The sequence below is a fragment of the Sminthopsis crassicaudata genome, chromosome 1 (genome assembly GCF_048593235.1).
Source record: "Sminthopsis crassicaudata isolate SCR6 chromosome 1, ASM4859323v1, whole genome shotgun sequence".
Lineage (NCBI taxonomy): Eukaryota > Metazoa > Chordata > Mammalia > Dasyuromorphia > Dasyuridae > Sminthopsis > Sminthopsis crassicaudata.
This window is the reverse complement of record NC_133617.1, coordinates 525,156,208-525,180,534: the sequence shown is the minus strand read 5'-3', so window position 1 is coordinate 525,180,534 and position 24,327 is coordinate 525,156,208. Positions and strand designations below refer to the sequence as shown.

Below are 24,327 nucleotides of genomic sequence, written 5' to 3'. Positions count from 1 at the left end.
ATTCTCAAGGTCTTTCTTAAAAACTTTAGAATCTATTGTATGACATGGGAGGCACTGACACAGGACTATCCTGCAGGGCATGCCCTCATCAGAGACGGTGCTGTGCTCTATGAGCAAAACAGGATTGAACTAGCTCAGAAGAAACATGAGACACACAAAGTTAGAGAATCTACCACAAATGTGCATTAGGGATATTTGAGTCCAACCCGGGCAGAGGATTCCGAGCTTCTATTGATTGGTCTGGTAAGTCACAGTTGGACACACTAACTGGACTAAGATAGTGATGTCATTTTGTTCCTCTTTGAGAATGAAGGACAACAATTACCATCACTAAGTGTTTGAGAACAAAGGACAGGAGCAGCTAGGTGGTGCAGTGGATAGAGCACCAGGCCTGAAGTCAGGAGGACCTGAGTTCAAATCTGCCATCAGACACTTAATACTTCCTAGCTGTGTGACCTTGGGCTTAATCCCAATTGCCTCAGCAAAAAAAAAAGAAAAAAAGAGAACAAAGGACCACAACTAACTAATAAACTGCAGTTTGGAAAACTAAGTATTCTTTAAAAAAAAAAAAAAAAAAAGGTTTATTGATGCCCTTTTTTACATCACTATTATTTTCCAACATATATTTTGCCAAACAGTAGAATCTTCTCTTATAACAAATAAATACAGTTAAGCAAAATAAATCAACCCAGGCATTTGTAAAAATGTATACCTCATTTCTGAACCTCTTTAATAGGAGACATTTTTCACCATCAAACCTCTGACATTATTATTGACCATTGAAGATAATAGGCATTCTTTTTATGTGCCATCTTCTTATGTAAATAGGAAATAGGAATTTTTATGTGTAGATGGTTAGGCTAAAATCTTTTCAATTATTATGAAAAGCTAGAATATTTATTAAATTAATTAATTTAAAATGTAAGTAATTTAATTTAATTAATTTAATATTAAAAGACTTGATAAAGTTAGCACAGTGTTATTTTCCATAGTATTATCTGGAGGATCCTAGGATCTCATAGAGTATACATTTTCTATTTGGATTTTCTGTTTAATATCTTCTGTGACAATGATATAAATTTTTGGGAAACTTCTGTATTTTATTTCTCTCTTGGAAGGGACAGCTAGATGGCACATTGGATAAAACATTGTCCCTGGAGTCAGGAGAATGTGAGTTCAAATAAAGCCTCAGACACTTAGTAGCAGTGTGACCCTGGACAAGTTATTTAACCCTAATTGACTTGCAAAAAAATAACAGCAGCAACAACAAAAATTCCAAACAATTAATGGAATATCACTCAAAGTTATTGTGTATGGCAGGAACATTGTATGTTTTTTTTAACTATCATTCAAAATTTTATTATTTTTAATATTCTTTTCTTTTTAAATTTTGAGCTCCAGATTCTCTCCTTCCCTGTTACCCATATTCTTTCCCTAAATCAAAAAATATGGTGTCAATTATACATAATAAAAACATATTTCCATATTAGCCATAACATACAAAAATAAAAAAATAGAAAATTATGCTTCAATTTGCATTTAGAGTTCATCAGTTTACTCTCTGCAAGTAGATAACATTTTTTTTTCATCGTGGGTCCTTTGAAATTGTTTTGAGTCATTGAATTTATCAAAGTAGCCAAATCTTTCACAATTGATCATCATTATAACATTGCTGTTATTGTGTACAATCATTTCCTAGTTCTTCTCAGTTCACTTTGCATCATATGTTTGCATTATATATATGTCTTGCCATATTTTTCTGAAACCACTCCTTGTCATTTCTTTTAGCACAATAATTACAGTCATGTGCTACCTTTTGCAATTGGTAAGCATCCCCTCAATTTCCAATTCTTTGCCCTACTACATAAAGAACTGCTATAAATATTTTTGAACAAATGTATACATTTAAATATTTCCCTCTTTTTTTGATCTCTTTGGGGTTCAGGCTAGTATTGATATTGCTGGATGAAAGAGAATGCTATAGGATTTTTAAAAATTTTAGCTGAATTGTGATAGATTCTGCTCCAGCCCTTTTAACTCTGTGTGTGCCTTTGTCAAAGGTGTAAGTGTATTGCTGTGGAGGAGATGAATTTTGACATTCTCACTATAAATAACACCAGAAAGAAATTATGGCTTTAAATGGAAGGCTACCCCAAAGTTGGAGGAGTGGATTTTATTATATGCCTAGAGTCAACAACAAATATTATTTCATGGAATTTTTGATCATATATATGCATATCAATAATAATCATAAATATTTCTTAAAAAGATCAATGTGAAAATAATTGCAGTTTATGCACATATTTCAATTTTTGAGAATAAAGTATTCTAAGCAGCAGCAGAAATTTTTCCTATAGAGTAGCAGAATTAGCAAATATATCCTTTACCAACAACAGAAGAACAAAGCAATAGAATTAGCAAAGGGCAGTTGGAAAAAAGATTCAAATATGAATGCAGCCTTATTTCATCATAAAATAGGATTGGTTAAAGTACAAATACTAGAAATAATAATAAATAAAGAAGATAATGACAACAAAAATCTAAATCTTTTGGCATGAAGCCTAAGCATTCCTTACCCAAAATTGAGATATCTAAAGACTTTGATCAATAGAAGATAGAACAGATCAATGAATTGACTGTGCAACTAAAAAGCTACAAAGAACTCCACCCCTCATTAGTAAGCACAATAATAGAAATCCTAAAAATTAAAGATAAAAATGAAAACAAAAAGGCAACAAATTATAAATAAAACTAAGGGTTATAATTACTATCCATCAACTTCCCCAGGAACTTTTCTTTTTTACACTACAATTTATAGACCTCCCTCATAACATGTGTAGTCAAGCAAAACAAATTTGTACACTGACCTTTCTGGAAGACATATGTGTCATTCTATACTTATAATCTATTACCCCTCTCTTAAAAGGTGGGCAATGCTTCATTATCAGTTATAATTTGTCAATGCTCTGATCAGAGTTATCAAGTACTTAAAAATTGTATCCATATTCATTATTGTAGTGATTGTATAAGTTGTTCTCCTGGTTTTATTTATTTCACTTTGCTTCAGATTATATCAGTCCTGTCATTTTAAAATTTCTCATTTTATTATTTATTATGGCACAATAATACTCCATTACATTCATATGTCATAATTTGTTCAGCCATTCCTCCCAATTGATGGGTGTCCATTTTGTTTCCAGTTCTTTGCTTTAACAGATAGTATTGCATAAATATTTTTGATACATAAAATTCTTCCATGATCTACTTATTAGGATCTCTACATCAAAGTGTATGAATAATTTAGGAATTTTCTAGGTGTGATTCTAAATTGCTTTCCAGAATGACTCATTCTTACATTTTTTAAAAAAATAATAGCTTTTTATTTTCAAAATATATGCAAAGATAGTTTTCAACATTCACTCTTACAAAACCATGTGTTCCGTATTTTATCTATCTCCCTTCCATCTATCACCTCCCCTAGACAACAATATATGTAACTCAATATATGTTAAATATGTGCAATTCTTCTCTACATATTTCTATATTTATCATGCTGCACAAGAAAAATCAAATCAAAAAGAAAAAAATGAGGAATAAAAAAGCAAGCACACATGTTGGAATCCACATTCAGTCTCTATAGACCTCTTTCTGGATGTAGATGGCTCTCTCCATCACAAGTCTATTGGAATTACTCTGAATCACCTCATTGTTGAAAAGAGCCAACATTATATAATCTTAGTTGCCATATACAATGTTCTTTTGATTCTATCATTTCACTTAGCATCAATTCATGTAAGTCTCTCCAGGCTTCTCTAAAATCATCCTGCTGATCATTTATTATAGGACAATAATATTCCATAACATTCATATACCATAACTTATTCAGCCATTCCCCAACTGATGAACAATCACTTAGTTTCCTGTTTCTTGTCATTACAAAAAGGGCTGTTACAAACATTTTTGCACATGTGGGTCCCTTTCCCTCCTTTAAGATCTTTTTGGGATATAAGCCCAGTAAAAACACTGCTGGAGCAAAGGGTATGCACAGTTTGATACTTGCACATAGTTCCATATTGCTCTCCAGAATAGTTGGATCAGTTCACAACTCCACCAACAATATATTAGTATCCCAATTTTCCCACATCCCTTCCAACATTCATCATTATTTTTTCCTGTCATCTTAGCCAATCTGAGAGGTATGTAGTGGCACCTCAGAAATTATCTTAATTTGCATTTCTCTGGTCAATAATAATTTAGAACATTTTTCATAGGGTTTTAAAATGGTTTTAATTTCTTCATTTGAAAATTGTCTGTTCATATCAATTGGAGAATGTCTTGTATTCTCTAAATTTGAATCAATTCTCTATGTGTTTTAGAAATTAGGCCTTTATCAGAACTTTTAGACATAAAATTTTGTCCCCAGTTTTCTGTTTCCCTTCTATCTTGTCTGCATTGGTTTTGTTTGTGCAAAAACTTTTAACTTATTATTAAAATTATCCATTTTGCATTTCATAATGTACTCCAGTTCTTTGGCCACAAATTCCTTAATTTGCTTATAATATCACTCTTTATATCTAAATAATGAACTATTTTGACCTTATCTTGGTTTAGGGTGTTAAGTGTTGGTCAATACCTAATTTCTGCCATACTATTTTCCAATTTTCCCAGCAATTTTTGTTAGTGAGTTCTTATCCCAGAAGCTGGGGTCTTTGGGTTTATCAAATATTAGATTACTATAGTCATTGACTATTGTGTCTTGTGAACCAGTACCAAATGTTTTGGTGAATGTTGCTTTATAATATAGTTTTAGGACTAGTACAACTACGCCACCTTCATTTGCATTTGTTTTCTTTTATTCTCTTGATATTCTTGACCTTTTGTTTTTCCAGATGAACTTTGTTATTTTTTTTTTTTTAGTTCTGTAAAGTAATTTCTTGGCAGTTTGGTTGGAATGGTGTTGAATAAATAGATAGATTTAGATAGAATTCTCATTTTTATTATATTAGTTCAACCTACCAATGAACACTTGATATTCTTCCAGTTACTTAGTTCTGATTTTATTTATGTGGAAAGCGTTTTGTAATTGTGTTCATATAATTCCTGACTTTGTCTTAGCAGTAGACTTGCAAATATTTTATATTACCTACAATTATTTTAAATGGAATTACTCTTTGTAGCTCTTGCTGCTGGATGCTAATGATTTATGTGGATTTATTTTGCATCCTGCAACTTTGCTAAAGTTATTGTTTCTGGTAGTTTTTTTTTAGAATGGGCAACCTTGTTTCACCTCTGATTTTATTGTAAATGCTTCTAGTTTATCCCTGTTACATATGATGCTTGCTGATGATTTTAACTAGATGCTAATGATCATTTTAAGGAAAACCCATTTATTCTTATGCTCTCTAGTGTTTTTAATAGGAATGGATATTGGATTTTGTCAAATACTTTTTCTGCATCCTTTGAGATAATCATATTATTTCTGTTAGTTTGGTTATTGATATAGTCAGTTATGTGAATAGCTTTCCTAATATTGAATCAGTGTTACATTCCTGGTATAAATTCTACTTGGTCATGATATATTATCCTAGTGATAACTTGCTGTAATATCTTTTCTAATATTTTATTTAAGATTTTTGCATCAATATTCATTAGGGAAATTGATATATATTTTCTTTCTCTGTTTTGCTGTTTTGACCCTGCTTGGTTTAGGTATCAGTATCATATCTATGTCATGAAAGGAATTTGGTAGGACTCCTTCTTTCCCTATTGTTTAAATGTTTGGTAAAATTCACTTAAAATCCGTCTGGCTCTGGAGATTTTTTCTTAGGGAGTTGATTAATAGCTTGTTCAATTTCTTTTTTCTCAAATGGAACTATTTAAGTAATTTGTTTCCTCCACTGTTAATCTGGGCAATCTATATTTTTATAAATATTCATCCATTTCACTTAAATTATCAGATTTATTGGCATACAGTTGGTCAAAATAACTCCTAATAATAATTGGAATAATTATTATTCTAATATCCTCTTCATTGATGGAAAGTTCTTCCTTTTCATTTTTAATACAAGCAATTTGATTTTCTTCTTACTTTTTCTAATCAAATTAACCAAACGTTTATCTTTTTTTTCCCATAAAACCAACTCTTAATTTTCTTTATTAGTTCAGAACTAATTTTATTTTCAGAATTTCAGATTTGGTATTTAACTGGGAGTTTTTAATTAGTTTTTGATCTAGATTTTTTGGTTGCATGCCCAATTCATTGATCTTCTCTTTCTCTATTTTATTCAAGTAAATGTCTAGATATATGAAATTTCCTCTAAGAACTGCTTTGACTGCATTCCATAAATTTTGGTATATTGTCTTATTACTGTTGTCCTCTGGGATGAAATTGTCGATTGTATCTATGATTTGTTGTTTCATCCACTCATTCTTTAGGATTAGATTATTTAGTTTCCAATTAGTTTTTGGTCTGTTTCCTCCAGCCTTTTATTACACATAATTTTTATTAATTATAAATAATTACTTATTTTGATCTAAAAAGGATGCATTTACTATTTCTGCCTTCTGTATTTGATTTTGAGCTTTTGTGTCCTAATACATGGTCAATATTTGTGTAGGTTCCATGTACCACTGAGAAAAAAGTATATTCCTTTCTATCCCTATTCAATTTTCTCCAAAGGTCTATCATACCTAACTTTTCTAAAATTCTGTTTACCACCTTAACTTCTTTGTTATGTATTTTGTGGTTTGATTTATCTAATTCTGATAGAGCAAAGTTGAGATCTCCCACTAATTTAGTTTTGCTGCCCAATTCTTCTTGCACCTCTCTTAACTTATCTAGGAATTTGGAGATATATATTAGTATTGATATTACTTCATTATCTATGTTACCCTTTAGCAGGACATAGTTTCCTTCCTTATCTCTTTTAATGAGATATATTTTTGCTTTTGTTTTATCTGAGACCAGGATCATTATCTCTGTTTTTTTGTTTGTTTGTTTGTTTTGCTTTGTTTTTGTTTTTGTTTTGTTTTGTTTTGTTTTGTTTTTTATTTCAGCTGAAGTATAATGGATTTTGCTCTAGCCTCTTACCTTTACTCTGGATGTAGTACTGTTTTAAACATGTTTCTTGTCAACAACAAATTGTAAGGTTCTGGCTTTTAATCTAGTTTGCTATCTGTTTCTATTTTATGGGAGAGTTCATTCCATTCATATTCACTGTTAAAATGGCTAATAATGCATTTCTTGCCATCTTATTTGCCCCAAGTTATACTTTTCTCTTTACTTTCACTCCTTCCCTCTTCCCCAGTGTTTTGCTTCTGATTACCACTTCCCTCTATCTGCCATCCCCTTTTAAAGCACCTCCTCCCTTTCTTATACCATTCCCCTTCTACTTCTCTTCTCCCTTCTATTAGCCTCCCCCTCCTAGTAGCGGGTGAGACAAGTTTCTCTATCAAATTAAATGTCTGATCTTCTCTCTTTGAGCCAAATCTGATGAGATTAAATTTCACACAATGCTCATCCCCCTTCCTTCTTTCCCTCAATTGTAATAGGTCTTATTTGCCTCATCATGTGATGTAATTTATTCCATTTAATATCTCCTTTCCTCTTCTTTCAGAACAGCCCTTTTTCCCTAGTTTCTTTTTTTATATCATCACAATATTATCAAATTATACTTACACCCTTTAAGTATACCCCTAACAAAGATACAATTCTCAAGAGTTTAAACATAGCATCTTCTCATGTAGGGATACATTTTAACCTAAAAATAGTTTTTTTTTTCCTTCCTTTCTTATCTTTTTATGCTTCTCTTGAGTTATGCATTTGAAGATCAAATTTGCTGTTCACTTCTGGTCTTTACATGAAAAACAAATGAAAATCTCCTATTTCATTGAACACCCATCTTTTTCACTGAAAGACAATGCTTATTTTTTCTGGATAGTTGATTTTTGGTTGTAGTCCAAGCTCCTTTGCTCTCTAGAATATCACATACCAAAACCTTCAATCCTTTAAGGTAGAAACTGCTAGGTCCTGGATAATCCTGATTGTGGCTCCTTGATATTTGAATTGTTTCTTTCTGGCTACTTGCAGTATTTTCTCCTTGATCTGATAATTCTGAAATTTAGCTATGATATTCCTTAGAGTTTTCATTTTGGGGTCTCTTTCAGGAGGATATTAGTGGATTCTTTCAGTGGCTATTTTACCATGTGGTTCTGGACATCAGGGCGGTTTTCCTTTATTTCTTAAAAGATGTTGTTTAGGATCTCTTTTTTCTTTTTTTCTTATAGTTTTTGATTTACAAGATGGGTGATTTTTCAGCATTGACTCTTGCAAACCCCTCTTTTTCAACTTTTCCCTTCCTTCCCCCCCCACCCCTCCCCAGATGGCAGGCAGACCCATACATGTTAAATATGTTCAAGTATATGTTAAGTACAATATATGTATACATATCCATACAGTTATTTTGCTGCACAAGAAAAATCAGGTAAAAATAACTTGAGAAGGAAATCAAAAATGCAAGTGGAGAAAAACAGAGGGAGTGGGAATGCTATGTTGTGGTTCATATTCATTTCCTATAGTAATTTCGCTGGGTGTAGCTAGTTCTCTTCATTGTTGAACAAATGGAACAGATTTGGTTCATCATATTATTGACGAGAGCAATGTCCATCAGAATCGATAGGATCTCATCATGGCTTTCAAGTAATCCAATAACTTCTTAAATTGTCCCTCCTGGATCTATTTTCCAGATCAGTTGTTTTTCCAATAAGGTATTTTACATTTTCTTCTTTTTTGTTTTTTGTTTTGTTTTGTTTTGACTTTGAATGTTTGAGTCATTCACTTTCATTTGTTCAGTTCTAATTTTTCATAAATTACTTTCATCAGTTAGCTTTTTTACCTCCTTTTACATTTGGCCAATTGAACTTGTAAATGAGTTGTTTTGTTTATTAGATTTTTTTTCCCCCATTTCACCAATTCTATTTTGAGGGAATTGTTCTCTGCTTCCATTTAACCAATTCTATTTTTTAAAGAGTTGTTTTCTTTTTCCATTTCTCCAAATCTATTTTTTAAGGAGTTTTCTTTTTCAATTTTGTCAGGCCTATTTTTTAAATTATAACTTTTTATTGATAACAGGTAATTTTTCAACATTGACCCTTGCAAAAACTTCTGTTCCAACTTTTTCCTTCCTTCCCTCCATCCCCTTCCCTAGATGGCAGGTAGTTCCATACATGTTAAATATGTTAAAGTATATGTTAAATACATTATATGTATACATATGTATATAGTTATCTTGCAACACTGTAGCAAGCTGTCGTCTCCAGAAGCTGCTGGATCACTCTCTGGGAAGAGATCTGCTGTGTCTACTCAAATCTCTCAGACAGATTCTTCTTCCTGTAGTGAACCGTTGTCTCCAGGTAGTTGCTGTTAACTCTTGTCCAGAGAAGTGACTTCCCTTCCTGCAGAGAGCCAACTTCCCTTCCTGCAGAGAGCTGCGTCAAGCCAGATGTAGTGCAGAGTCTTCTTCTATCTCTGGGTGTCCTCTCTTTTATCCTCTCAGAGAATGGGCGTGGGATAATGCAAGGGCTTCTGGGAAGAACCACTTCAGCCAATGAGCTTGCTCCTTCTATCAAGTCAACCTGAGTTCTCACCTTGTAATTGTCCAGACAACCTGAATTCTCACCTTGTCATTATCTAGACAACCTGAGTTCTCACCTAGTAATCCTAACACAACACAAGAAAAATTGGATTTAGAAAGAAGGTAAAAATAATCTGGGAAAAAAACAAAAATGCAATCAAACAATAACATAGTATAAATGCTATGTTGTGGTCCACACTCATTTCCCAGTGTTCTTTTGCTAGGCGTAGCTGGCTCTGTTCATTACTGATCAATTGGAACTGATTTGGATCCTTTCATTGTTGAAGATATCCACTTCCATCAGAATTGATCCTCATATAGTCTTGCTGTTGCCATATATAATGATCTCCTGCTTCTGCTCATTTTACTCAGCATCAGTTCATCTAAGTCTCTCCAGACCTCTGTGTATTCATCCTGCTGGGCATTTCTTACAGAAAATAATATTCCATAACATTCATATACCACAATTTATTCAGCCATTCTCCAATTGATGGGCATCCATTCAATTTCCAATTTCTAGCTACTACAAAAAGGGCTGCCACAAACATTCTTGCACATACAGGTCTCTTTCCCTTCTTTAAGATCTCTTTGGGATATAAGCCCAGTAGTAACACTGATGGATCAAAGGGTATGCACAATTTGACAACTTTTTGAGCATAGTTCCAAATTGCTCTCCAGAATGGTTGGAGCTGTTCACAACTCTACCAACAATGTGTCAGTGTCCCAGTTTTCCCACATCCCCTCCAACATTCATCACTCTCTTTTCCTGTCATCTTAGCCAATCTGAGAGATGTGTAGTGGTATCTCAGAGTTGTCTTAATTTATATTTTTCTGATCAATAATGATTTGGCTGGTCTATTTTTCAAGAAATGATTTTCTTCAGACAGTTTCTGTTGTTTCCTTTTCCAAAGTTCTCATTTCCCCTCCCCCCCATTTTTCTTCTTTCTTTTAAGATCCTTTTTTAATTCTTCCAAAAGAGTTGGAAGTTGGAGTTGGAGAGCAACTCATATTATTAACTTTTGAGGTTTCTTCCAGAGATATTTTGCCTTTAGTGTCCTCAGAGCTTGAAGTCTGTTCTTCTCTATCTTCATAAAAGCTATCTGTCTATGGTCAGAGGTCTTTTTGCTTTTTTGCTTCATAAGATTTCGGTCTGCACTTAGGACAAAGGAGAGATTATCCCAAGAGGCTTCACCTTTGCCCTGGGGCTGGTGCTGCTGACTTCATTCTTATGTTGTGTGGCCAAGTCCCACTTTTTATGCCGGCGTTCACGCTCAAATTTCTGTAGTTGCATCAGTTAATCTGATGATCCACTGGCTTCTGAACCAGGACAGAATTGCCAATGCTGCTGTAGTTTGCCTAAGAGTCTCCCAGTATAGATGCCCTAGCACCCAGACACCTTTCTGCTTTGGGTCTCCCTGCACTGCACCTTCATTGGGCCGTCTGTCTCCTCCAACCCCTTCCCTCATCCTGTACAATTGAAACAAACCTTTCTTAAAGGTCTTCCAAAATATCTTCTGTTGGAAATTTGTAACATTCCAGGTATTTATGGGTTCTATCACTTCAGAAACCGTTCAGAGGCTTAATTTGGTGTTGATCTGAGGAAAGCCAGGAAGAGCTCAAAGACTTGTCTATTCTCTGCTATCTTGGCTCCACCCCCCACCTTATATTCTTTAGAATTATATTATTTGGTTTCCAAGGTTGGATTCTTCAAGAATATAATAATTCTAATTTTTATTGTGTTGTATCTAATAAGGAATATGTATTATTTTCTGATTTTCTGCATTTGTTTATGAGGTTTTTTAACATTCATATTACACATATTCAAAACTAAGCAATATGAATGGTCCTTTTATTTATCAGTCATTAATCACCAGAGAGCTATTATGTCCAGTCAAGCCTTAACTTCTTTTTTCTTGGGTCTTTTGTTTTTGATTATGTATCTCTGATTCTGTAAGGGATATGTTGAAGTCAACAACTATTATTTTCTTTTGCTATCAATTTCTGGCTGTAATTTGATTCTTTTGTTTTAAACATGCTATGTTCTTTACTGCCTATATATTAAATATAGGTTTTATTTCATTATCTAAGGTATCTTTAAGCACAAAGTACTTTCCCTTACTTCTTATAATCACATCTGTTTCTACTCTTTTCTAAATTCATTTACTACTTTTTTGCTTTAAAAAAAAATCACATGAGATATAATTCCATTCTGTTTCAACTCTTCATTTTAAGTGTGTGACTCTTTATATTTCAAATGTTTCTGATAAACATTATATTGTTGGATACTAATTTTTAATGCAGACTATTACCCTTTCATTTTACATGCATATATGAATATATATTCATCTTATTCACATTCATTGATTTTTAATAGTTGATGCTCATTATTTCATCATCTATTATGATTTTTCTTCTCTTTGCACCTTAATATCCTTTTTTCAAAGAAAATTTTAAAAAAACCTGATGAATATAAGTTAAAGTAGAAGTGACACCTCTTCTGCTGCACCTCTTCGTCAATCAGTGTCATTCAATGGATGATTGCCAATTACCCATTCTTACTCCATTTTCATCTCTATTAATTTTTATTATTGGCCTTCCAGATCTAAAGAGTTTTTTTCTTTTTGCCTATGAATAACTTTCCCAGACTTATCTTTTCTCTTAAATTTTCCTTTTCTCAGACTAATTTATCCTATTGAATTTAGTTTATTTTTTATGCCAGACTTTGCATGTGTTGTATGTGTATTTGTGTATTCAGATGAGAATAAAGTTCATGAGATACTTATTGCTTTCACTTTTCAATGTTTGCATGTGATTCAGGCATATCCCAGTATTGAGAAATTATAAGAATTTTTGCCTTTTTGATTTTCTCTCCAATGTATTTCTTTTTCCTTCTCTTTTCTTTCCTTTTCTAAGACTGACAAATCTATCCTTAAGGTCTTCATTTATTTTTCTTTATGCATTCTGTGATCCTTGGAGACAGTGGGATTCTGTAGGAATATTTGTTTCTCCCCTGAGAGAATATAGGTACTTCATTTTTGTTTATTTTTATTCCAAGTGCTCAAATGTATTTACCTTGATTGGTTTCCCTTGATTCCTGCGTTTGCATTTCATAGTTTCTGCCCAGCTCAAGTCTTCTCTTCAGGAAAGTTCTAAAATCCTCTAATCCATAAAAAGATCATTTTACCTCTTTGTAGAACTGTACTGGGGTGGGGACAAGGGGGAAAAAAGCATAATCTGGAGATAATATGATGGCAGGAAATACAGAATAATATACAGATAAATTGTTCTTGGTTCTAAGTTTTTAATTTGCCCTTTGGTATATTATATTCCATTATTTCTTTACTAATTAGTTGTAGTGTAGTCTTGTATGATCTTAGGAACCTATGGTCCCTTAGTACTTGAACTATTGTTCAGGATTTTTTTTTCTTTGATTTAGAAATGTTGGAGTTTTGTCCTGTCATTCTTCTGTGTTTTCAGTTCACAATTTCTTTCAGAAAGTGAAGTTGGATTCTATTTTCTTTTTGCCTCCTGGTTCTAATATATTTGAAGAGTTTTCTTTTATTGTTCCTTAAAATCTGATACTGAGATTTTTTTTAGTTTGGTTTGATATGTGAAATTTTAAAAATTCCTATTTCCCATGTTTTTGATAACAGATAAACATGTTTTTCTAACTTTTTAATCTTTTGACTTTTAAGATTTCTTATTGTCTCATGGAATAATTGTGTTCTATTTACTTTGTTTTATATTTCAAATGTCCACTACTTGGATAAGGTTGCCCCCTCTCCCTTCTATTCTAATCAATGTGTTCTTTCCTCAAGAACTTACATTTCTTTTTATATCTCTTCCAGATACTCTTATAATCTATATGGTTAAGCCATTTCCCCCTTTTTAAGCCATTTCCCCCTTTATAGAATCAGTCTCTTTTCCAGATTTATTTTATGGGTTTCTTTTAGCCTTTATATATTCTTCAGGTTTCATCTGTTGGTTTGTGTCTGGATTGGAGCTTTGTTCTAAGACCAGGAACCATTACTTCTGATACTGGAAAGCATGGTCAGTCTTGTTTGGTATTTTCCCCTTTCTAGTATGCATGTCGCTACTATTCTTAGTGGGGTAGCTGGAAATATTCTCTGACCTGTGCTGCAGTCTCTGGCAGCCTTATCTCTACACAGTCCAATGTGGATGCTGATTTCATTTTTAACTCATCTTCTTGCTGTAAACTTCCCAACTAGTAGTTGTTATCATCCTCAGGTGTAACCCTGATTTACCATAACTGGGTTTTAGGTTTTCTTGAGCCCCACCTGGTATGAGCTGAATGGCTACTATATATAGGCTTTATTTCTTACAGTTGATCTTTGAGGGCTTTAAGATGTGTGCACATGGCTCTTGTCTCTTTGCACAGTGCCCAATAGAAGTATGTCTCTGGTCTTCACTGAAGCTTTAAATAAGCTAGTAAATAGATCCAGTTGGTTTCACGCTCTTTTTACAAAAGTTTGCACTAGGTATCTTTTTTTTTTATAATATTATCCCTTGTATTCATTTTTCCAAATTATCCCCTCCCTCCCTCTACTCCCTCCCCCCAATGACAGGTAATCCCATACATTTTACATGTGTTACAATATAACCTAGATACAATATATGTGTGTAAATACCATTTTCTTGTTGCACATTAAGTATTAGCTTCCAAAGGTATAAGTAACCTGGGTAGATAGACAGTAGTGCTAACAATTTACATTCACTTCCCAGTGTTCCTTCTCTGGGTGTAGTTATTTCTGTCCATCATTGATCAACTGGAAGTGAGTTGGATCTTCTTTATGTTGAAGATATCCACTTCCATCAGAATACCTCTTCATCCAACACTGAAGTGTATAGTGATCTTCTGGTTCTATTCATTTCACTCAGCATCAGTTGATTTAAGTCTCTCCAAGCCTCTCTGTATTCCTCCTGCTGGTCATTTCTTACAGAGCAATAATATTCCATAACCTTCATATACCATAATTTACCCAACCATTCTCCAATTGATAGGCATCCATTCAATTTCCAGTTTCTAGCTACAACAAAAAGAGCTGCCACAAACATTTTGGCACATACAGGTCCCTTTCCGCTCTTTAGTATTTCTTTGGGATATAATCCCAATAGCAGCAATGCTGGGTCAAAGGGTATGCACAGTTTGATAACTTTTTGGGCATAGTTCCAAATTGCTCTCCAGAATGGCTGGATTCTTTCACAACTCCACCAACAATGTATCATGCACTAGGTATCTTTCCCTAGGTACACTCTTGCTTCAGTCACCCACAGGCTTCCACCTATCTTCAAGTTAAAACTAGATGGAGGAATTTACTAATGTTTCTCTTTGATCATTGTTCCTGTTTAGGACCCTTTTAAATCTTTCATAGAGTGTTTTTTGGGAAAAGTGGTCTTCTTTAAGATATTTCATATTTCTGAATTAATCAGAAGTCTTCCTTTAAAAAGATTTTTTTTTCAAATACCTTGCTGAAATTCAAATTTAATGTGTCTCTTCTATTAAAATGTTGTTCTGCTCTTATAACATGGAAATATGATATAAAATGATTGTACATGAATGACTTGTATCAGATTGCTTGCAGTTTTGGGGGATGGGAAATCAAAACTATCTTTACATGTAATTGGAAAAATAAAAAACTATTGAGAAAATAAAATATTGAAGTCTGTGAACCAAAAGAAAAACTTTTTTATATAAGTTTCAGATTGTTTATAATCTGAGGATAGGGGAGAATTGTCCATAGTGCTAATTCTATAAAAATAATTTTAATTTGGCTAATATATATTAGTTTAACTAAATTCAATTAATTTTATTAAATTCAGTCAAATTTCAAATTAAAATCAATTGACATCAATAAAAATCAGTTCCAATTGACTAATTAAATAGGAGTCAGGCTAAAGTTTACCTTTATATGTCTGCAGTTTGGGTTTTGTTTTGTTTTGTTTTGTTTTGTTTTGTTTTGTTTTTTTAATAAAAGGGCTTTCTAATCCAAATGGTATTTAATTTGCTGGGTAGGGAGGGTCTAGACCTATTATTTCATTGATCTAGAGAACTCCCAAAGAAGAAACTCCTTCTATTCTGGTAGAATGGCAGATGTTCTGCAATTCCTAAAAGATCCTAAGAAGTGCTTAAAAGTAGCTTATTAGCTCTTTGCATTTAAGGTTTCCAAAGAGTTTTATAGAGATTGCCTTATTTGGTCATTGTAAAATCCCTTACAAATTAGTACATTATCCCTCAGAAAACTGAGCCATAAATTAAGTAGCAAATAGACTGTATAACTCTTAGAATACTGCCAAGTCAGATAAAAATATAGTTGGGAAATGTTTGACAAAATAAAAGTATATTGAACACAGATAGTATTTTATTTGTTGTTATTATTGTTGTGTTTTTTTGGAATCAAATGCTGCCCACAGGGATCCATTTTATTTGAGTTTAATACCACTGACTTAAAAAATTTGCCTATGATCATATGGTAGAATAAGTTGGCAAAACTAAGACTGGAGCCTTGTGACCCCAAAGCGTTTAAAATGTAGCCTCACACCTTGGCCTATGTATAAGTACTAAAAGGTACTAAGGAAATTTCATCTTAAAAATATTCTAAACTTTAGAATTTTTACTACTTTGTCAGGTTTCCCCCCAACTATTCCAATTAGTTCTCTTCTCAAGTGTATAAAGGTTAATTTTTTATTCATTCCTTTTTATGTGACTAATTCTATATTCATTTTCTCTCAAGTAATAAATTGAATCCAGACTTTTGATCCAAAAATTGAGCTTTGCTATATATAGACATTCAGCGTAAAGATTTGGATGGCTTATCTAAAAAAACAATGTGACAATAAATTTTGTATCATTTACTATGTTTGGATGTTGCAGTTCAAAGATATATGGGGATGGGAATGCTGTTCCGAGGATTTTGAAGTTTCTCAAATCAATTGATCTTCAAGAACCACTACAAAAGAAGTTCTGCTTTCCCCCTGTAAAGGAGAACATCTCTAAAGACATTGATCATATTCTTGAAACCCAAAGTGCCTTGGCTGTTGATCTAGGTGGGACAAACCTTCGAGTTGCAATAGTCAGTATGAAGGTAATTTAAACCTTAAAGTGGAGAGAATTAATTCTTCAGTACTTCAGTTCATCTGTGATTTCGTCATTGTGGGTACTCCATTGGAATAGATTGCAACCAATCTATGATTTCTTGATTTCTGTGACTCTTGTCCAAATTCTTTATATTAGATTTTAGAATTATAATTTTTGTAAACAGTGACTGGGTGTTAAGGTTGAAAGTTATACTTTTGTATATACACATATCACTATCCTTTTTAAATACTACTAGTATTTAATGTTTCAGAGAACTAAGCAGTGTCCCAGTTGTTGTTTACACGTAATTATAAAGCTTAGCAGGAAGACTGAGAATAAATGGTCATCTTTTATTTGGTTTACAAAGGACATAAAGTGGTGTTTTTTTTTTTTGTTTGTTTGTTTTTAGAGTCAGTTTGGCATAGTGTATATAGAGTCAGAGTCAAAACCACAAAAATCTGGGTTCAAATTCTACCTGTGACATATATTGTTTCTCTAACTCTTGGTAAATCACCTAAACTCTCAGTACTCTAGGCAGCTCTTTATAAGATGCAAAGAAGGAGTCAATTACTACATTGGTAGTCATAGTTTCCTCACCTGGGAATTCTCTGTGTCAGTGAAATCATAGCTTCAGTCCTGTTCTAAGAATTTTTGTGACTTAAGGTCATTATATTATCTAAACAAAGATTAATATCAGACAATACACTTATAATACACTTAATAAATGAGCATAAAGCAGATATCTTTTTTTTTTGCTGAGGTAATTGGACTAAAACAGAAATCTTTAACACTAGTTTAAGAATATTTGTATAGTCATTAAAATAATATATTGAAAAACCACAAATTTGAAATAGCTTTTTTTTATCATTAATTTGATACTAAATGGATTGCTTTCCCCCTCTCAGATACAAACTTAGGTTAAAAACACAAGAAGTAAAAAATTCAAGATTTGTAGAATTGGAGAGAATGAGTTACAAATTCTACTACTTGGTAAAAGAAGTGCCTGGTCTTTATTGCCCATACATACTGCTTTATCCCAAGCCTTTTTTCCGGAGCTTCTATTCTTCTCACTTTTATTCTCTAGCCTAATTCAGACACAATTTTCTAGTTCATATCTAAAGTCAATGATAATTAAGAAATATCTTCTGCTTGTACTATGGTAACCTGTTGTTCTCTACAAAAGTTCTACTCTGTCTCATGATTATTTAAAGACAAGCTGCCTTCTGAAAGGTTATGTCAACAGAGTGCTATGTTCTGACTGATTCAAATTAATTAGAAAAATTTCCAAGTATATTCCTGACAGTATCCTGAGTCTGCTGGCTGAGGGACAGCCTACGTAGAGCTGCTTCATCACAATGTTGTCTGCTTAGGTAATATTTTTTTCCTCAAGAAAATGACCCATGGAACAAATTAAAATATAAAACAGTCCTTAGTTCTTCCTCTTTCTTCAGTGTGAGGGGGGTAGATGTTCATGACATTTTAAATGAGCTATAACGATTAATTAAACTTAGTGTTAAATGATTACATTTGCTCAATAACCAACAAGTAGTTAGCTTATGTTCTGTTTGACGTTTTACCTATAAATGAAACCAAAAAGACATGAAGAACTTGCGTCTAAGTGAAGGGGTAGTTCATCAATTCTCCTTAGGGAAATAAAAGAATTTGAAGACTTTTTTCCATCTTTCACTTAGAGAAAATAAGAATTATTATTATGTGGAAGTTAGAATCACCGACTTTTAGAGTTGGAAGAGACTTCAGTAACCATTTAATCCAATCTGTAGCTGGAAAGAGGATCATTTTTATGGTGTGTCTGATGTGTAGCCATTCAGCCTTAAAGATCTCAAATAAAAGGAAATCCATGTTTGGTCTTTTCACCTTGAAGTGTTCAAAAGCACAGTTCACTAAGAAGATAATTGAAGTTTATGCATCAACATTGATTAAAGAGGATGAAGAAATAGAAAAGAAATCTATGAATAACTTAAAATCTTATAAACCAAGTCAAAATTTATCTTTCTGATTTTTTACTTCAATATTGATGTAATTAGCAAGTTAAGTGATTAAAAATGATGTCCAAAAATATCCAGATTAAGAAATAAAAAAATCTAAAAGTTAGAGAATCCCCAGAAGCTTATGTCTGTTAATCAGGAATATTTCAAAAATCAAATGAGAAGAAAATGGATGTGACACATGTGGAACAACATCAAAAAAACAAATTTTACTATTTATCTTATTATGTAGTTAATGACTGGTTGTCTATTTTGGAGGTTTTCAGAATTAGTTGTTTTTATATAGTCAAATCTGGTTAGAATATTGATCAAAATTAATACCAAATTTTAAGGAATTATAAAAATGAGAAGACACTGCCCAATTTTAATATCTCCAACTTGATCTTTTCAAAGAAATTGGTACTTCTGGGAAAAACAAGAAGGAAGACAAGATAAAAAGCTGACTTTTAAAAAGCACCATATTTTGACAATAATCAAATTTAAAACTGTCACAATGAAGGAAGCAAAAGGAACATAAACATCTCTTCATATAGTAAACACTTGCTGTGCTTGCCAAAGTTAAGAGATATAACTTCCCAGGGCATCCCTGATTAAGAGTACAAATTCATTTACAATATATTAAAGAGGAAGAATATGGAAAATTGGAAGCAGTAGTGTTTCAAAAAAGTGATTAATAGGAAAATAAGCCTGCAGAGAGTTTAGAATGAAAACCATTTGGATAAGATCATTTTGAAAGTCCTTGTTAAGTGAATCAGGAAAGACGAGTTAGTGTTATATGGAACACATCTGCCAGCCTTTCTATAACTTGGGAAAAATAGTGCCTGCATATTATAGCCATTTAATAAATGCCTTTTTCCTTCTTTTTCCCCTGTGGTCTCTATGCTCATTAGTAACCATAATGCAAGTCACTTTTAGTACTCAGTGTGATAAGGGACAATAGTACTTTGAAAAATGAAGTTGGGGAGGATTACTAGACCTGACAAAATACTCAGAGAACAGATCAATGCTAGAAATGACAAAATTTAAATGTTCTCAACTTTGGATTCTAAATATATCTTAATGCTGGAAAGTTTCCCAAAAAATTGAAAAGATCATGGAATTACTATTAGACAAAACAGACAAATGAGAAAATAATAGCAACAACTTCCTCACATCATTATTTTCTCATCTTTGCAAATCTTATGAGAATGGACTTTGCATGCTTCAAGGATTAGAAAATTGGGGACCCGATTCACATCCCAGCTCTGACATTATTATGTGTGGCAAATCACTTAACTTCTTCAGGATTTGGTTTTCTCATGTGTAAAATGAACAGAATGAGAGGATTAGTAGGGTCCCTTTCATCTGTAAATCTGTGAACTTTAATGAAATGTGAAAAAGGAATAAGCAAGCTCTCATGGACATTGTATATATTTTGTTTTTGCTGTTTCACAGTAGAACAAGAGGTATCTATTGTTTTTTGTAAAATAATTGGACTGATGCATTCTCCAAAGGTCAGAGTCGGTTTCTTTCCCCACTAAACCTTTGGAGAAGCTGGAGATGATTTGGAGACAATCTGAGGACTTGTGGAGCTATAGCCAGAAGCACTGGAAGTCTGTGTGGGCGATCATACCTGCAATCCCACCAAAGCACTGTGTGTAACAAGTGCACCTGCAAAAGCAGTGGGCAAGAAGGGATGCCAAGAGGTGTCAATGTCCCCTGGGGACCTTCCGGGATCCAAATATAAGTAACACAAGCTGGACCACAGATGCCAAAATGCATCAGAACGAGCAGTTGTCAAAGCTGTTGAGAATGGGAATGAATGGATTAACAACTGGAAAGAAAATGGCTGAAAGACAAAGTCAAAATAAGAATGTTGTCTGCAAAGACCAATTTAATGATTTGGTACATGAATGTTGAAGAAGTATGTTTCTGTTCCTTTAAAAGTTGAAGGCAATGCTGCAGCTCAAAAGTTAGTCTGAGAAGAAACTAGAAAGAAGTGAGAAGACTCAATTAATACTTGCAGATGTTGAATTTAAAGGGTCACTCCATTTAACCCTGCAATATAATCACCAAATCATTTTCTCTTTACCTCCTCCCCATTTTGTCTTAAAGCTGTATTTCATGGTTATCTTTGGTCATTTTCTTCATATGCTTTCTCAGTTTTTCTGTGTGCTATTTTAAATTTCCTTTAAAACAATACAACCAAAAAAAGAAAAGCATGCTATTCACAACTGTAGACATTGTTCATATGGACTAATACTAAGGTTCAACTGAATTCTCACTTGCTCAACTCTTGCCCCATACCACATAGAACCAATCCAAACTGCTTGACTGCTGACATGATTTGGGAATCTCCACTTTTCCCTCAGGTAAAATGGATTGCTAAACAAATCTTACAATCTTGGATGCTGGTACTCCCCGACTTTACCACCTGCCTTGCTAGGAAGCCCATTGTCATCTTACCTGCTGACAATCCGAAGATTCAAAGAGACTTAGAACTTTTAGAACTTAGGACTTTGAAGTCTTTTGCTTTGCCCAGCAGTTGAACTATCTAATGTGTTGTCTTCTTCCAGGTGTGAATTTGACCATGGACTGTCTTTTTCTAGTTGTTACTCTCAGTGATGAGCATGGGCTTGACACTTCTACAATTCTGAATATTGATTGTTCTTAACAAATTTGTAGATGTTTTTTATAAATTCTGGATGTCAAAGTCATATAATTAAATTGTTCTGTTTAAAACAAAAAAACCCAAAGCAATTGAACTCACTTAACAACCTCCTTCAACCATCCTTTCAGTACTTACAATACATCACTATATGGTCTAGTTCATTAAGTTTTTTGCTATTTCTCACACATGATATATTATCTTTCCGTTCTCTACCTTTGCTCTTTAAGTTTCTTTCAAACCTTAGCTTAAGCTCCATTTTTTGCATAAAGCCTTTCCTGATTCCTCCAGATACTGGTACCTCTCCCTCAAATTATCTTAAATTTATATATACTTATATGTGTGTTGTTTTTCCTGATAGAATGTAAACTCCTTCAGGGAAGGCACTGTTTAATTTTTTTTTTTTGTATACCCATTGCCCAGCACTGTTTCTGGCTGTTTCTGTGAAACAGAAAAAAGAGACTTCTAGGAGTATGTATAATCTACAGAATAGTGATGGAGGATAAAAACTGAAAAAAAGTCATTTAGATAAAAAAAAAATAAGAAAGAGGAGTATGTAAAACTTTGGATAAACTAATGTGACTTAAGGAATTTTAACTGGACTTACCCATTTTGTGGTATTATTAACAGAAGAACTATTTTCAGAATATTTCATGCTTTATCTTTGGATTATCAGTCTTGAATCAGTAATCATTTTTTATCCTCAGTATATAATAATGCTAATATATTTCACTTCTTACTGGTCTTATTCCCCTCTATAGGGTGAAGTAGTTAAGAAGAACACTCAATCTAATCCTAAAACCTATGAAGAAAGAATTAAATTAATTCTACAGATGTGTGTGGAGGCTGCAGCAGAAGCTGTAAAACTAAATTGCAGAATTTTGGGAGTAGGTGAGTTTTATATATATTTTAAATTTGGAATACTTTAATATTAATGCAGAGTAGGATTATAAGATATTCTGTGTTCTGATGTATATTTTTCAATTGATCAGCAATATTAAATGATAATTGTCTCATAATGGGAATAAACATTTTATAGTACTACTATATTGCAGCATAGCATAATACCACTATGCTAAGTACTTTCACAAATATTATTTCATTAAATGGTCAAAGGATATGAACAGACAATTCTCAGATGAAGAAATTAAAACTATTTTTAGTTATATGAAAAAATTCTCTAAATTGCTATTTATTAAAGAAATGGAAATAAAGACAACTCTGAGGTACCACTTCACATCTCTGGGATTGGCTAAGATGACAGGAAAAGTAATAATAAATGTTGGGAGGAGACATGGTAAAACTAATACATTGTTGGTGGAGTTGTGAACTGATCCAACCGTTTTGGAGAGCAATATGCCCAAAGAGCTATAAAATTGTGTATACCCTTTGATCCAGCAGTTTCTGTTGAATCTGTATCCCAAAGAGATCATAAAAAGGGAAAAGGATCCAGATGTGCAAAAAATGTTTGTAGCAGCCCTTTTTGTAGTGGAAAGAAAGTGGAAATTGAGTGGATTCCCATCAGTTGGGGAATGGATGAAAAAGTTAGGAATATTATTGTTTTAAATTACATGATGAGCAGGATGATTTCAGAAAAGCCTAAGTTAAGTAAACAGAACCAAGAGAACACTAAACAGCAAAAAGATTATGTGATAATCAACTGTGATGGTTTTGACTCTTTTCAACAATAAGGTGATTCAAAATAATTCCAATAGACTTGTGATGGAAAGAGCCCTCTGCATCTAGAGTGAGAACTATGGAGACTGAAGCATAAAAGCATGGTATTTTTATCTTTTTTATTGTTATTGTTTATTTGGGTTTTTTTTTCCTTTCTCTGTTCTATTCCCTTGTGATCCTATTTTTTCTTGCGCAGCTTGACAAATGTGGAAATATGTTTAGAAGAATTGCACATGTTTATCCTATATTGTATTGCTTGCTGTCTATGAGAGAGGGAGGGAGAAAAATTTGGAACACAAAGTTTTGAAAGTATTTGACATTCATTCTATCTTTGCATGTATTTTGAAAAACAAAAAGCTATTATTATTTTTTAAAAACAGATCTCATTTGATTCTCTGTGAGGTAAGTGCTATTATTATCCCTATTTTTCAGATGAGGAAACTGAGGCAAACAGAAGTTAAATGATTTGCCCAGGTTCATACTATTAGTAAGTATCCGAAGCCAGATTTGAAATAAAATCTTCCTGACTCTAGATCCCAGCAGTCAGTCTACTCTACCATGAGTTGCCTCTGCCTTTGTAATGTATGTGAAATAGGAATTCAGAGGAGGAGGTAGCTTAGTATTTTCTGGTGTCATCATAGAATGGTTAGCAAAAGGAGATATCCTTGAAGGATATCATATCTAATTTAGATAAAAATAAGCAGAGAAAAGCAGAGTAGGATGTTTTAGGTTGGAGAAAAATGATGGAGGTACAAACTGAGGAAATGAATATGGTATACACAGAAGATAGAAAAAGAACTGACTTAGGTGAAGTGGAGGATTTGTTAGCCTTTTATAGTATTATGAAGATAGTGTAAAAGAGTGGGTTGGCTCTCTCAACTTGAAGACCTTCAATAAATGTCTTACTCTAGTATCCCTACTTCTTTTTAAATGATCCAGTCATGCATTTCAAGGACCTAAAAATGTCAATTCTCATTTATTACAATGTCTTTTCACCAAATTAACAATATAGCTCTCATTTATGTAATCTTTTATAGTTAACAAAGTACTTCTTCACATGAATCCTATGAGATAGGCTATCTATTATTATGTCCATTTTGTAGATGAAGAAATTGAGACCTAGAAAGATTATGGGACTTGCCAGCAGACATATGGCTAATAAATGTGAGAGCTGAGATTCAAACTAGGAGTTCTGAGATACCATTAGCCCATGCTTGCTGAAGATTATATTGTGATATTAAAAAATAAAAATCTATTGAATATCTTCTC

General features: G+C 33.0%; 1 protein-coding gene across 4 annotated transcripts in view; it reads left to right on the top strand.

Annotated features, from left to right (window-relative positions):
* Positions 1-24,327, top strand: part of GNE (glucosamine (UDP-N-acetyl)-2-epimerase/N-acetylmannosamine kinase) — a 93,002-nt gene that overhangs the window by 47,368 nt on the left and 21,307 nt on the right. For all 4 annotated transcript variants that reach the window (XM_074281750.1, XM_074281752.1, XM_074281751.1 and 1 more), the window contains exons 7-8: positions 16,525-16,735; positions 22,143-22,272. In XM_074281750.1, coding sequence (XP_074137851.1) covers positions 16,525-16,735; positions 22,143-22,272 — 341 coding nt within the window. The remainder of the gene's footprint in view (positions 1-16,524; positions 16,736-22,142; positions 22,273-24,327) is intronic.